Source organism: Micropterus dolomieu, linkage group LG10, assembly GCF_021292245.1.
Source record: "Micropterus dolomieu isolate WLL.071019.BEF.003 ecotype Adirondacks linkage group LG10, ASM2129224v1, whole genome shotgun sequence".
NCBI lineage: Eukaryota > Metazoa > Chordata > Actinopteri > Centrarchiformes > Centrarchidae > Micropterus > Micropterus dolomieu.
The window spans coordinates 9,582,891-9,598,952 of NC_060159.1; the positions used below are offsets into that span (position 1 = coordinate 9,582,891).

Below are 16,062 nucleotides of genomic sequence, written 5' to 3' on the forward strand. Positions count from 1 at the left end.
CGCTGCTTTCCATGAAGCACCACAATCAGTGATATCACAGTCGGTGTTTAGCTCTACTTGGCAAAGCACCTGCTGTGACATCACTGACTGAGGTGTGGACACAGGTGTAACCTGCTGTGAAGCTTGAGCTCATAGAGAACAGTGGCAATTAGACACACATCTATGTCTACAGCCAGTACAGAACTTAGACTCAGGTTTGATCATCATTATTTAGCTTTTTATTCAGTCTATGTTTTTATTACAGGATTTAGGTATCTAGTCAGTTGTGACACACATTTGTTATTTTGGATATTTTATAGACAAAGTATTTGATTAATTGAAAACAATCCATACAGCAAGTGAAGTTCAATAATAACAGCAGCTCTAATTTGTTAAATATAACATTGAGTCAAACGTTCACTCCTTTGGCTATTCTAATCAGAGTCAGAATCAGCTTTATTGCCAGGTATGTGTACACATACGAGGAATTTGACTCAGGATTGTACATTGCTCACGATGTGCTTACTCATACAAAAATACAATATCACAATAATAAAAATAAAATTAAATCAGACACAGACTTCAGTGTAGACAACACAAATATACACACCATGAACAAAAATAGTATATATATAGACAAATAGTGCAGTGAGCAGAGTGCAAAGGATGCAGGAATTAATGTAATCTGCCCGTTGGATAATATTGATCCAAAAATTAAGTTTATATGACAAATACGAGTAAACCTCATATCAACAAAGTTTGGGAACCCCCCTGCCGCTATCAGCAACAACACTATAATCGCTGGGTTCAATGAAGTCTCGCGATGTTTCGTCATGAGAGCATAGTGGCGACGAGAAGTGGCGTGGGACAGAGCGAAGAGAGTTGTTATCGAAGAGGGAGAACAGAGCGAGGCAGGAGCAGAGCTGGGGGTGTGTGAGTGTGTTTGTGAGGTCCAAAAAGGAGCACAACACGGCGTGAATGAGAGAGGCAAGCTGGCGGAATTCAACATGGCATCCGGAGATACGCTGTACATTGAGACAGACGGCTCGGAGATGCCGGCCGAGATCGTGGAGCTCCACGAGATAGAGGTGGAAACGATACCGGTGGAGACTATCGAGACCACGGTGGTCGGCGGGGATGACGACGACGACGACGACGACGACGGGCAGCCCATGATCGCGCTCCAGCCGCTGGTCACGGACGACCCCAACTCGATCCACCACCACCAGGAGGTGATACTGGTCCAGACCCGGGAGGAGGTGGTAGGTGGGGATGACTCGGACCTGCACACGGACGGCGGCAGCGGGTTCGAGGATCAGATCCTCATCCCGGTACCGGCTCCAGGGGTGGAGGACGAGTACATCGAACAGACTTTGGTGACTGTGGCTGGGAAGAGCTCAGTGGGTCGGGTGAAACGGGGAGGCGGCACCGGTGGCAAGAAAGCGGGCAAAAAGAGCTATTTAAGCGGCTCGGAGGCTGGCGGAAGAAAATGGGAGCAGAAGCAGGTGCAAATAAAGACACTGGAGGGGGAATTTTCTGTTACAATGTGGGCATCGGGTAAGTAACGTTAGCCCAGCCGTGTCTGTCAGCTCCGTTGTTAGCCGTTGCATGAGGCCTCATTGCCAGGGCGTTGTCCTGCTGCACCAGACTAGTTCCTGGAGTGGTCCGTCGCACTGCCGTGTATAGCGACAAATAACGCAAGTTTTCGATGCAAACCCCTACGGTACCATAGCGAAATGTTTTTGTTTTGAAGGGAGGCCATGTTTTAGGTGTTGCTGGGCGCCGCCATATTCCCCTAGACTAGTAAGTATGGCGGCGGCCCCGAAAAAATGGCGATAGTCACGGCCAGGCAGAGATGGCGGCGGTGCTTGGGGGAGATAGACAGCTGGGTTTGGGATGTCTGCAGGCCGCAAAACAGTGGCGACCGCGGTGCTCAACTGTAGCTGGTGTAGCACCGGAGGATTATTTAAAGTGTGTAAAAGCTTAATGTGCGTGGGAATTTGAGTCAGGAACTATTTAGCCAGTAAACCGTTTAGCCGTTAGCTGTGGTTGCTGTTGGTAGTTCACCAGACAGGTTTGCGTCTGCGTCAGGCTAGCTGCCTCTGTCACCGTGCAGTGTGGTGGGACTGGGTGCAATGTAATACTGACCAAGTGGTAATCCAGCATTAATGGAAAGGGTCTCATAAAGGCAAACAAGAGGGTATATTTTCTGAGGATGCTTATTTAAATTGAAAGCCAGATGAAAATCTCTGAGACTCAACCTGTTCATTTTGTTTATGTGGACACAACAGCTATTTATAGTGCACTCTGCTGGTTAGTTATCAATAGTTCTACTTCTTATTTTTACACATGCACGTCTTTATCAAAAGGAAGCAATTGATTATAGAGAAAATCCATTTGTACAACTTAAGAATATCACGCTTTAGGTTTATGTGTGCACCTTTTATTTCTTTCCCGTACATTATATAGTGTATTTTCGAGTCACAATTAAGTAAAAAAACATTCATTTTGGTAAAATTGTAGTTGTTTTTATTTATTATATTTGTTGCCCCAGCTTACATTTTTCCTTATTTTTTACTCTGCATGTTTGTGATGTTTGGTTTTGTCATGTCACTTGGCAATGTGTCATTAGAAGAATAAGATATACTTAGCATAATTAGCATCCCATTTAGCAGTTCTTTTTTAAACGTATTTACAGTACAATTTAAGTAAGAACCCACAAATTTATAAGCAGTAGAAACTATTTAATTATATGGAAATAGGTAATTTTAGTAACAGTGAACAGTGTGACTCTTATTAAAACCACCAAGGCAGATGTTTTCGCCTTCCCCCAGACTGGTAGCTAGGGAAAAACCAATATGTTATCGGTTCAGTCTCTGTAATGTGTTTCTAGATGACAATAAAGACATTGACCATGAGTCGGTGGTGGAGGAGCAAATCGTCGGGGAGAACTCTCCTCCAGATTACTCAGAGTACATGACAGGGAAGAAGCTGCCCCCTGGTGGCATCCCGGGGATCGACCTCTCAGACCCCAAACAGCTGGCCGAGTTTGCCAGGTGAGTGTGTGTGAAATGTAGTATGAAATAACTCTTTAATAACTCTGCACAATTAGATACTATGTTGCTAGGGCATGCATGATCAGTTTAGTTTTTTTTACAACAGATTTTAATGTCCTTTTGAATATACTGGCATTTTTCTTTGTTTTGTTTTCTCTATCAAAATACAAGATTCAGAATTCTTATTTATCACATTCAGTACATGCAGTTAAATGCGCAATGAAAAAATTGAAAATACCAAAATTTTCATTTTTTTGCCAAAAATGTTATCACGATAAAACAATTCACATCATTGGATATCGATAATTATCACGATAAATGTCAAATCATTATTTCTTTCAAGTTTAAAGGCTAAATTTTGCTCCTGAGTGAAAGTTGAATAAACCAGATGGTTAATTGTGGTTTTAATCTATTCTTTATGATCAGAACAAACACTTGACGCCAAACAGTGGATCACTTAACAAACCTGAGGTAGAACATTCAAAACAATTATGATAAAATCTTTTTTCAACAAAATTGGGTGAGTTAAATTAAGTTAAATCTTTTTTCAGGCCCTTTTCCTCAACGAAATAAATACCTTAATAAAAAACTGCTAAATCGTATGTGATTCAAATTAATTAAATCAAACATTTATTGAATATTTGTTATAAGGGTAAAAAAATAAATAAGAAGAATAAGGGGGAAAAAATCATATAAAAGGGAAATCAAAGATAAAGTTGATATAATATGAAATACAGTCACTTACGGTAGGTATGTAGGCATGTTTGCGTGTCTGCATATTGATTTATGGTTATGCACAAGGTTTGAGCAATTTTATTTGTATACTATGTATTGGGGAACGTAGCCTACACCATTGTTATGGCCATGTGCTAAAAGTAGACCAAAAGGAAGTATTCTGCAGACCCTTATTAGATTGTGTTTTGATATAAAATGATTATTAATTGATTACAGAATAGCACCTGTGGTGCTGCTGCCCAAAAGTGTCAGGGTGTTTTAGGGGAGTCTGTTTTGGCCCCTTGGTCAAGGTCAAAACTCAGGGGACACCCGAAGGTGATAAAATAAGAGGAAAGTCTGCAAGAAAGTCAGTAAACCTTTTGAGGCAGTTAAATAACTAACAGTTATTTTCATTCAACTTGGGTTTCATCAACGAAACCCAAGTTGACCCATTTGAATCATTTGTTTTGTCCAGCCAGGAGTACAAATGATTGATTAACTTGGCATTAAATCTGGACTGTTGTTTGTTAAAAACCCCAAACCATGTTCTTTCTTTTCTAAACAGGATGAAGCCCAGGAAAGTCAAAGAAGACGATGCTCCCCGGACGATAGCTTGCCCTCATAAAGTGAGTCTAACAACCCATGAAACCTTGCCTGCCACTTAGCTAAAACAAAGTTTGTAGCTCCTGATGGGTTTGATAGTCTTAATTATTGCTTTCTGTGTACTTGAAAATGACTGTAAAGGCTATTTAAAAGTGAAGAAATTGTGTATTGATTGTCATGTACTTCAAGCCTTATCTGAACTCTACCTGTTGATAATGTATAGGCTTTTATTTATATGTCTTCCAATAAAGTGTGAAGCTGTTGACAATACTTACCACTGCAGGGTAGAATAGAGGAAGCTCCACTTCTTTTCAGGATATAAACGGATAAAGGAAACTATTCAAAATGTATAAGACACTTGCCATTATATTTGTGTACAAGGAAACAAAACCCTTTTTGGTGCACCACAGAGTTTACAAGCCTGCTGCAAAGTACCTTACATTATTTGTTTGTCAACTCTGTGCTGCACTTTCTCTGGTTCCCAGGGCTGCACAAAGATGTTCAGGGATAACTCAGCCATGAGGAAGCATCTCCACACCCACGGACCCCGCGTTCACGTCTGCGCCGAGTGCGGCAAGGCGTTTGTCGAGAGCTCCAAACTCAAACGTCACCAACTTGTTCACACGGGGGAGAAACCCTTCCAGGTTGGCATCTAGACTAACTTCATAAATACACCTGCACTATTTTTATATTTTAAGCACATAAACCCATCACAGTTTTAAGCCGAATTCCAGCTAAGGAGAATGGGATAATAAGTGCTCGCTCATGGCATTCAAAAAGTATGAAATGCCAGTAAATCTTCTGTGGATAAATCATCCAAGGTGCCCCATCACAGTGGCTTGTAACATTTTGAGTCTTTGCATGGTCTTTGAGACTATGCTCCAAAACCTCCTCTGTCATTATTTGAATTGACACATTTCAATCACAATGATATGTTTTGGCTGGTATTTTGACATGTAATCCTTTTCAAGCCCTGTCCCCTTTTATTACTATTGCCAAGTTAAGCTTTCAGTTCTTGCGCATATGCAGTTTACAAGAATGACAGCGAATATTACTTGTCATTGTCACTGCCGAGCAGCTGCAGCTAGCTAGGCCTCTTATTCAGCTAACGTTGGCTACAGTATCGTCCTAAAAGATTACGACTAAAGCAGCAAGCTTCAGGCGAAAGTAAGCGTCCTGACAAACTGATGGAAAAAGAGACATATTGTTTTTGTATTGTAGTGTAGAGCTAGTTAGTCCTAGTAATAGTAGGATGAGGAAACATTTTGATTCCGTCTTCTGCTGTTTTATTGTTTGTATCATCAGACAGTTTGTTTCACTTTTAACGTTACAAGAGGAAAAGCTTTTAGGATGTACACTAACCAATGTATTTGGCAAATGTAACATTATGGGTAACATTAACTGTCAGCTGGGGTTGGTGTTTACTTCCTGAAATCCAATAAAGAGCAAGACAGAGCAGCTAACGTTAGCTTAAATCCTGATAGCATCAATGACCCAGCTTCCACACAGTGGGATACACTACACGTGTTACTTGTGAATTAGGATTTTTACAAAACATGTAAACCCCAAACTAATGTATAGTAGTTAGTTTATGATATGATGCTCCTTTGCCTGGGAAGAAATGCTTTATTACTAATTAGCCGGGCATGCTAACTTTTGTGGTTAATATTAGAACAAATACATATGGTATTTAGTCCATTCCTTACATTTAAGCGCCTGTGTTTTTGGTTTTGGTAAGTTTAAAAAAAACCTCTGAACTTGTAAAATGCAGAGAAGCGCAACACTTAAACGTGTGGAAAAATTCAAAGCTTGACAGGCCTGCTGAGCTGTGATTGGATGAATAGTCACTTAATTAATCACAGTTGGAAGTCACACAGTGTATGAAAGACGTGAAGACTGACTCCCCTGCACTTGTCTTTTCTTTTAGTGTACCTTTGAAGGCTGCGGGAAAAGGTTTTCTCTGGACTTCAACCTGCGCACGCACGTGCGGATTCACACTGGAGACCGACCCTATGTCTGCCCTTTTGACGGCTGCAATAAGAAGTTCGCGCAGTCAACCAACCTAAAGTCTCACATTCTCACACACGCCAAAGCCAAAAATAACCAATGAGAACCCATCCACCAGCGTCAAGCCACACATGAAAAAAGAGCAAACTAGTGGCACACGTGAAACCTCTTTTGAAGACGGAATGAAAAGCTTGAGACTTACTGATTTATATGAAAAAATCTGACAGATTAAAAGACTTAAAAAACACTGAAATTCAGCTAGCTTTCCTGCGTCCCCTTTTCTTCTGCTGTCATATTGGATGAGGAACACAGTGACTATTCCCCAGAGCCCAGGCCAACACGGTCCCTTTGTTTCTCCGCTACCAGAAGACGGAGCTCATGGACAAACATCAGAGACTTATTTTTACCAGAGTGAGGAGAGAAGCGGCAATCTATTAGTATTTTTATTTTCTCACATAGCTTTTATTTTCCTCAAGTGTGCATATTGTACACTTGACTCAGGCTATGTTTAGTAAAATTGTGATGTTTCCCCCACCTGACCTGCATTATGAGATCGTACCTATGATACAAAAGGCCTCAGCCTTGTGTAACCTGTTTCACATGTATGAGAAGTTTAAAAACAGCTGTATGTTTGCATTTCCATACCCTCTTTGGTTGTATTTTTCTCTAACCACAAATAACCTTGTATACTTGTATTGTATGGCTGTACTGAAATTACGTAGACATAGATAGAGGTGTGATTTAAAGTGTTAACCAATTAAACTTTTAGTCATGAGTTGCTTTATATTTTCTATGCGCTGTCTTTACACGGTTGAATGAGTAATATAAACTTACTCACAGCGTGTCTGAGTATCTGAAGCGTACATCGAATTGACTGCGAGACCATCACTTTATTTGTTAGAATGTAATGTACAGATGTCAACCATTAACTTCCTTTGTTGATATTTACACCCATGTATCTCAACTGCCCACAATAAAATGGGTCATTCCGACCCTATCAAAATATATAAAAGCTTTTATTAAGTGTATCTCTTTGATTGACCAGTGTTTGTTATTCCCTCTTGTTAAGTTCCCTCTGATTTGCAGTCTATACAATGGTAGTAAATTGGCAAACCTTTTGATAATCATTTATCAAGCAAACATCCTCTAGTTCCAGCTTCACAAATGCGAGGATGTTATCGCAAATTCAGTAGCTTTTGGTTTTGGACTGATGGTCGGACATTGACTTGGGCTTTCGGAAATTTACATGTGTTTTTCACTAAGCCCTAATGTTATTACTAACAAGAATCTTCCAAAGCATACCGTAGTGTGTTGAATGTGCTGAGGAAGCTTTTCATAACGTTTTATACTATGTATGAAGATCAGCTTTCACACATTCAAAACCTGCCTGCAAAACAGGCAAATGCTGTAAGCTGCCAAACTAACTTTTTAATGAACGATGCTGTCCTTTTCACAGCTTCCCTTATTGTTTGTGTCATTTGGATTGGATTTTTCCATTACTCTGAAAGCGGCAAATGTCATCAGTGGTGGAAAGTAACCAAGTACATTTACTTAAGTACAATTAAGAGATTCTTGTTTTACTAAATTACAACCTTGTTAAATCAGTTTTTCTCCACCTTTACCTCTTCCACCAGTGGATGTAATGATGCGTCTTTGTTGCCCTTTGTTTTTCAGAAGGCCTTTTAGACTCTCCGACCTGAAATATTTATAGTCATATCACACAGAGGCTATGGCCCCTGGCCTGTGTCCATGGATACAGTAATCCATTAATGAGCACACAAAACATATTGGAAAGTTTAAGTATTCAAAAAAATTGAAAATAGAAACAATGGTATGCTGTGGAAAGTGAATGAAATGCAGTATCACAAAAAAATAGGGCTGCAACTAACAAAGATTATCAGTTCATCTGATCATTTTCTTAATTAATCAATGCATTGTTTGGTCTCTGAAAAGTCAGAAAATAGTTATTAGGGGATATCTTTTAAATGTGTTGTTTTGTGTATTTATTTTACTAAGAAGACCAATAAAATATTCATAGTTACTTGCTTGCTTATAAATGTTCACCCTTGGACTCTCAGTTCTTGTGGTTAGTAAACACACCACAGGCTTCCCAAAGTGTATTTTTTAGAGAAATAAAGAAGATGTAACCCTCTGTGTCAGTCTTCATTCATATTTAACTCAGGATAATAGACTTTCTAAAAGCTGCATCAGCTCGGTGGAATTTCCTTCCTTCCCTCTTGGGTCTCCTCTTGCAATTTTTGAGTTTACAATTAAGTCCTTTCCTTTTCCTGCTCAGCCAGCAGGATCAGCACAACTGTCTACCTAAGCGTCCTGCTAAGATCCTGCTCTTTGGCCTGATCCTGGTCATCCTGCTGCAGGCCCCAGACCAGCTCTTACTGCCCCCTTCTGGCACTAACCTCAAATTACTTCTACCCAGGTGACAGTGCTGTCCATGGTGCTGATCCTCATTGGGTGGTCACATACAACATCACCAAGCCTCTGTGTGTGGAGCAAAAATGTGCTGTTTGAGGAGTTCTTTCTTGAGCCTATGTTTGTGAAAACTCCCATCCTCACTGTCTGCTACACAGAGCGATCACAGAGGAAGAGAAAAACAAAAGGGAGCCGTGTTGCTTTGTGTTTCTGGTGAGGAAGTGAATTGATTTAGCTCGAGTGCATTCTTGATGTGTCATTGGGTTTTTTTAGACTCCAAACAGCTCAGACCTGCTGCTTGAAATTCAGAACCAGGCGTCTTTTCCCTCTACCTGAGACCAACTTTGACTGGAGAGATGTGTAAGTCCACTGTGTGTGTGTGTGTGAGAGAGAGAGAGAGTCAAAGTATGTAAAGCCAGATTCAGGCATGATTCCACTTGGGCATCTCTTTCTTTTTTTTCTTTCTAAGGGAGCATTTATTCACGGGATTGGTTGTTTTGATTGACAAAGGCAGGCTAGAGTAAATGCGCTACTTGTTATGCAGCTGAAGTCTGTCAAGCCTCCAACACCTGCTCTCTTTCAGATGCTTATTTCATTATGGCTTCTCTCTCCCAGGAGTCAAGGCACTTCTGTGTGTGTGTGTTTTTCCTTCTATTTTTAATTCTGTGCTGCATGTTTGCCTGGATGTAATTCCCTTTCTTGCTTTCTCTCTCTGCTTTGGCCAAGTCCTAGCTTATTTGCAGTGGAGGGCAAACTCACCTACAATGTCGACACGCAGGATTTTCTTTCATTAGTTTGTCCCTCTCTCTCTCTCTGTTGCACTGGCGGCAAGCAAACAGAGGTTTATCAAACTGAAGCATACCAGTCAGCCTCAGCAGCAGTAAGAACCCCCACAGTCGCTGCACTAAACCCCTTCATCTGTGAGCGGGGACTAAATCAGGAAATCCTTACAGATCAACCCTCTGTGGTTTATTATTTATCGCACATTTCTTAATAACACATACACAAAGATTTTTCTCCCGCTTGTGCTCTGCTTGTCAAGAGCGTAATTTCATAGTCACATGGTGTTCGATGTAAATAAATCCTGAGGCAAACATCCACCACATCAACTTAGTATTCTGTTTAAATCTTCCTATAATGCAGTGACACATATTTAAGCCCATTAAAGGTGATTAAATGTTATTCTGCAAATACAGAATAGTACAAATGGACTTACAGTATATGTGTGTGTTACCTTCCACTACATCCTTACGTGTATAGTGAAAGCCTGTCAGTGACTATTATGCTTAACTCCTCCATTACTCCATCACACAGCCAATTTGATGGTAAGTCATGCAGAACAGTATAACTCAATTCCATCCAATCTGTAGGTCAAACCTCTGAACTTAATTCTGTTCTAGACACGTTTAAATCTCTTGAAGTGCCTTTCTTCTCTTTTTTTTGCAGTGGGCACAGCAAGAGATGCTATTTCCATGCAGAAAATATGTTGCCAAGGTAACAGAGGAGAGAGTGTGAGTGTGTGTGTGTGTGAGAGAGAGAGAGGCTGAGATACCCCCTGAATACCAGGACTGCCGCTGCAGACGTAGAGCACAGCGCTCCACCCTGTCAGCCTCACTACAGCAGATTTTCAAGCGGTGTACAACACTCGTTACACATCTGAAGGCTTTAAATGTCAAGACAGTTGGGTTTTATTTCTGTCTTCATTTGCTTTCGTGTCACACCAAAGAACAGTACAGGTTGTAATTCATCTTTCAGTTTCCTGCTCTTTCTACATCTCACCCTCTCTTCCACCTCTGGTCCTCTTATCAGCTCTCCTACTCTCCGAGTCTGTCTCTAACTATATATAGACTGCCTTTCTCTCTTTCCTCTGCCTCTCTATGCGTGTACCCCTGTCTCCTCTCTCATCCTCTTTCTGTCTGTCATATTCAAATTTGCTTCATCGGCGTGGCAAAAACAAACTATTCTGTTGCCAAAGTGGGTTGTACAAGGTTTACAATGTACGTATAATAATTCAGAATGTAAAAAAGACAGAAAAAAGATATAAAACATACACTCCACTAATCACTGTCTAATAATTTAGGTAATTTATCATGTAAAAAGACCAAAAATGCTCGTTCCAACTTCCCACATGTAAGGATTTGTTTGTTTTACATATTTATACATTGAACATCTTTAGATTTCAGCTGTTGAATATGTGATATTAGACTCTTATGATGGTCATTTTTCACTATTGTTGTATTGACACTTGATTTTCTTCGGTGGAAAGTGCATTTACACTATAAGCAGTGTACTTAAGTACAATTTTTATGTACTACTTTACTTGAGTGTTTCTATTTAATACTTTAGTACTTTATACTTTATAGTCCACTTTGTTTCATGGGGAAATATTGTACTTTTCACTCAGCTACATTTATCTGACAGCTGTAGTTATTGTTACTTTACAGACAGACATAAAGCATATGAGTTTATGAAGTAGTTTTCAAACTTTATGAATAATCTTTCACAATAAAACTTGTACAATAAGCAGTATCAGTTTGAGCCCCAAAGATCTGAATTTATCTACCGGTAATATTTTACAAAAAAGCAACTAATTACTAACTAATTGTAGTAGTTAAAACTAGCTCCACTTTGACCAGCTACAACAGGAAAATGCTCCTTATTCATGCATCAGTATTAACAATCCAATTATGTTATGGTATTAATCAGTCACATGGGCGATTTTCTGCAGAACAAGTACTTCTACTTTTCATACATAAGTACATTTTACTGCCAACACTTGTGTACCTTTTCATTAATGTCATTTTCAGACTTTTAGTTCTATTGGAGCACTTTTACATTTCTACTTTTACTTCAGTAAAGGCTTTGAGTGCTTCCTCCACCACTGACAGTTTTTTAAATGATCAACAGATTTAACAGTAATGAAAATAATGATTAGTTTGCAGCCCTACAACACTGTATATTATATAGAAATTACTTTCAAGTCTAGGATCATGTGGATCAAACTAATGGATTGTGTTTTTGGTTGCTGAGTTTTATTATGCGAAATAGCTTAGATCTTCTGTCTTTATGCAGGCTGCCCATTCACTCCCTCTTGTTTTCTGGCAGATTTCTCTGGGTTGTCAGTGTCTTCCAGACTCAATGGCCAGGTTGTAATCGCTTACTTTGTATTTCAGTTTCTGGTTGTGCTCTGATAATCTGCTGCTTAGTATTGTCCGTTCAGTGCTAAATAGCTTTGAGTTTACTCACTAGTTTTTGTAGTAGATGCCAAAAATACATGTATTTGATGTAATCCTACTGCTCTTTTTCTTTAGCTGTTATTTGATCGGTCCAGATTGTGTGGGGGTTGTACTGTCCTGTCTCTTACTGTAGTTCACACCAATCTCTCTCTTCCCTTTTTGTCAATCACAAATCGACCTTTGTTTGATTAATGCTTCATTTGAGGATCCTCATCACGTCCCTGCTTCGCTCCACCCGGTCACTAAAGGTGAACTCTCTTCAAAAGACCACTGCCATTGCATCTACATTTCACTGAATCACAGACTATACGGCAGCGCAGATATGTGCCTGCAGGTTCTAAAAGGCAAACATGGCCTCAGTTAGATCAAAAGACCTTTAAAGCCTTGTTTATGAAGAGCTACCTGACATTCTCAATTTTACCTGCAGTGGCTGTGTCCCATCAGCTGCAGAGCATGACAAATGATCAAACAATTGCTGTGCACGCATCATATGCCCAATTAGTGTGATATTCATGGTAAATGTGACCTCATGGTTTTATATCTCAACTTAACAAGCACACTTAGATGAGATCACTCTGAGCAATAAATAAGATTAGCACATAGAAACACACAGTCAGTTCATAATCCTAGTGTGAGCTGGTTATGAAAGCCTTAAAGCCATGCATATTTCTGTGAGTGTGGATGTAGTAATAATTATGCAATGGCCAAGTGAAATGCAGGCTTGCATGCAGTAACATGTAATAGTTTGGGACCAGGCTACTTTGTGCTTGTGCGATGGGTGAGCAAAATAATGTGGCCAACGACCTCCCATCTGCTTCCTATCCTCCATTACCAGAAGCCTGAAGCGATAACAAGATTAGCATAAGCACTTTTAGTAAGTCACTGTGAATGGGATCCTTAAAGAGGCTTAAACTGCCCCCCCCCCCTCCTTCACCAGCAGCTGATAGATAGTTGGGAGCTGACTGGCACATCTGCTTGGTGGCTGCACTGTTCTCTTAGTGATCTCCAACACTGGCAAATCAGTGAGCGATACATCATTGGGGGACGCTCAGCGCAGAGACAGGAAGCAAATCACTATAAGTGATAGCAGCTATCAGGCAAATGAAGGAAAATGTTCCTAATGGTGCCTGGTATGTCTGGTGTAAACTTCAGCCAGCCTCTTTGTCCTCCATCACCCTGGAGCATATGTAACTGAAAGAGGGGAGCCGGCAGGAGTGGAGAGGAAGAGGGGGAAGCAGCTGTTCGTTCAGTGTGGGAACCCCTCAAGGGGGCAACACGTTAATCTGGGTTCACGTCAAACCGAATCTGGTGTCTGTGCTGTGGGAAGACGCTGTGTCACTTATTAAGTCTGCGTGTCAAACAGTGGAAGTCACTCAGTCGGCACCCCTGGTGTGTGACCTTCACTCAGCCGACTCCTCCACTTTCTAATGGGATTTCAAAAATGCTCACTCTCAGCGTTGTCAAAATCCTCTTGGTAATTGAAGCAGAGTTGACTCAAAGCCTGAGATCATAAAAAATGAATGACTCCAACCCTTCTCCAAAACCCATTGAACTGGCAAAGTCGGTCACAGGAGACCACTGGTCAACAGGGGTAGAAGTAGTTTTCAGCGTGAGCAATTAACAGCAACACTTGGCAGCATTAGTTATCAGCTATAATCATGAGCTGGACTAGACAGTAACAGTTGGTGCTGAGTAAACGAGGAAGACTTTAGTTTAGATTTGACCATTTCAATTATCTCCCCTGTTGCCCAAACTGCTGTTTTCCCAGAAACAGTAATCACATTCACTATTAATGAGCCATGATGTTCATCCTGTACCCATTTACTCCTCTCAATAATGCATACTCTTTGGAATCGCCTGTGCATATTTTACCCCCACCCCCCCAAGCCCCACCCCCCCAAGCCCCAAGCCCCACCCCTAAGGGGGAGCACACAGAGTTGTGTCTTGGACGGATCCGCTACCTGGCCCCAGGCTCTCTCTACGTGTACCCCCAGGGATAATGCTTGCCAGGGGAACAATGTCTGATGTATGACTCTGACTAAGACCGCCTGCTGCGCGGAGATAATGAAACCCCTAGCTGCAGCATGGAGAGCAAAAGGTGCTAACACACTTGTTGAAGGATCTCAGTCTTCTTCGATTAAGCATTCGTATTACCCCTCTCTAACTGTGATGCTAATGGGCTCTTCAGTTTGTTGAAATAGGCCAAATGATCTCTTTAAATAAGACAATTGACCACAAATTGGACACATCAATGCCCCAAAGTGATATTCCCCACATCGTGATTGTCATTAGAAGACGGCTATTGTGCCATCGGAGACCATGTTGGTTTAAGTGCTCCGTAAAGGGACTCGTACTGTCTGAACCAACTGAAACTTACACAAAGGAATGAAAGGCCATTAGCAGTGACAGCAGAAAATGAATTTAATCAGCAGAACATTGAGTAACTACTGAGAAGGGAGGGGGCTAATCAAAATGCTTCTGACAATCACTCTGACCCCAGTGGCATTTGAGCAGCATATCAAATCAGCCCAGACGGAGGAGGGATTGGCCAGTCTGTTTGTAGAAGGCAGGTCAGACTCCAAAAGACTGACAGTTTCAGTTCTCAAGTGGGCCAGTGAGTGGGTGAGTGGGTGTCGGGATGTCAGTGAAGGTTGTTTGGGAGCATGACGGGACTCTTGCAGTTGAGAGGAGTGAGTCAGCATGATGCAAGACAGTAGACTGGAGAGGAGGGGGAGTCAGATGGTGGTGAGGGGAGGAGGAGGACTAGACAAGGGCCAGCAAACTCATTATAGGGGTTTGGAAAGCGGGTCAGGCTCGTGCAGCGCTGTGAAGGGGAGCGTGTGGTTCTGATCTGGCCGCAGGGCTCACTCCGCTCTGCTCATTGCCAGACCTCCAGCTGAGGTCTATCACCCACAATCACCCCACCGCTGCCCCCTCCCGTGCCCCATCCCCTTTGTGAAGGTGCTCTGAATACCGAAGAGCCAGAGGCTGCATGGCTGGTTTACAAAGGATGCTCTTTTCTCTGTCTCCTGCACTCCTCGCTCTGTTTCGCTCTACATTCTTTCTTACTCTCAGCTCCCTGTGCCCTCGTCCTCTCTGTCTCTGAGCTGTCTCGCTTTCTTCTCTGCACCTCTCGCTCCCTCACTATTTCTTCATCCTCACCCCGCTCCGCCTCCCACCCTCCTCGGCGTATTTGTTTCACAAAACCTTCCATCTACTCCTCTCTGCTTCGCCTCCTCTCCTTCCCTCGCTCTCTGTCTCTCTATCCCCAGAATTGCATCTATTATTAACATACACCTCTGGCTCTCGCCAAAGACTGAACCAAGGTTCAGGCCAAACTCCTCTGCATTTTAATCACCCGTAATGAGCAAGAAATAATGAATAAAAGTGCTTCAATACAGCCTGTTTGGGTGACAGCAATTCATTTATGTCTTATATCCAGTATGTGAAGCTCATCTTAGCAGGTTTTCCCTGCCTGGAACTGTATTTTCAACCCAATTAGCTGTTTTCCCCTTGAGGTTTCATGAGAGGTATACTGGTGCATGTATATAAAAATCAGTCAGGCAACATCCGACCACCAAAATACACAGTCAATCACAGCTCGTATTCCAGGAGGTAATACATATCATGTCAGTCCTGCTATCAGGGAGACATTACTGTAACTGTAGAATTAGTCGTGCACGGATTCCCACTGCGGAGGTTGTATTAAACCACTCCTGCAGCAGGTTTCTGCAGTGGCTGCCGTCCGAGGGCACAGGCACGACGCTGTCAGACGAGCAAGGAGCTGTGCAAGAGAGAGGCGTCCCTGGTGACTAGCATGGCCTCTTTTTGAACAAACATAAGGACTCAGGGAAGGGATCTGTCAGAGGTCCACCACTTGCAGAGAAAGGGGAATTGTGTTGCTGCAAGACTACTGATTTCATTACCACTTTGGCTCATGGAGCTTGCTGGTCTAAGGTTGCATCTATTGTTTTGTTCAACAACTTTAGAGAGGGCTGCTCTCTAATTCTGATGTGGGAAAAGTTGGGAGAATTCAC

At 41.7% G+C, this 16,062-nt stretch overlaps 1 protein-coding gene across 2 annotated transcripts; it reads left to right on the forward strand.

The window, feature by feature from the left end:
- The first annotated feature begins 851 nt into the window (after positions 1 to 851).
- On the forward strand, positions 852 to 7,387 carry yy1b (YY1 transcription factor b). 2 transcript variants are annotated; one of them, XM_046061090.1, is made up of 5 exons: positions 852 to 1,536; positions 2,873 to 3,035; positions 4,315 to 4,375; positions 4,838 to 4,996; positions 6,280 to 7,387. In XM_046061090.1, the coding sequence occupies exons 1-5, from the start codon at positions 987 to 989 to the stop codon at positions 6,460 to 6,462; spliced, it is 1,116 nt and encodes a 371-aa protein (XP_045917046.1). In that variant the 5' UTR covers positions 852 to 986; the 3' UTR covers positions 6,463 to 7,387. The 2 variants fall into 2 exon arrangements, with proteins under 2 accessions (XP_045917046.1, XP_045917047.1); XM_046061091.1 differs by having other exon boundaries at positions 853 to 1,536; positions 2,885 to 3,035.
- The last annotated feature ends 8,675 nt before the right edge of the window (positions 7,388 to 16,062 follow it).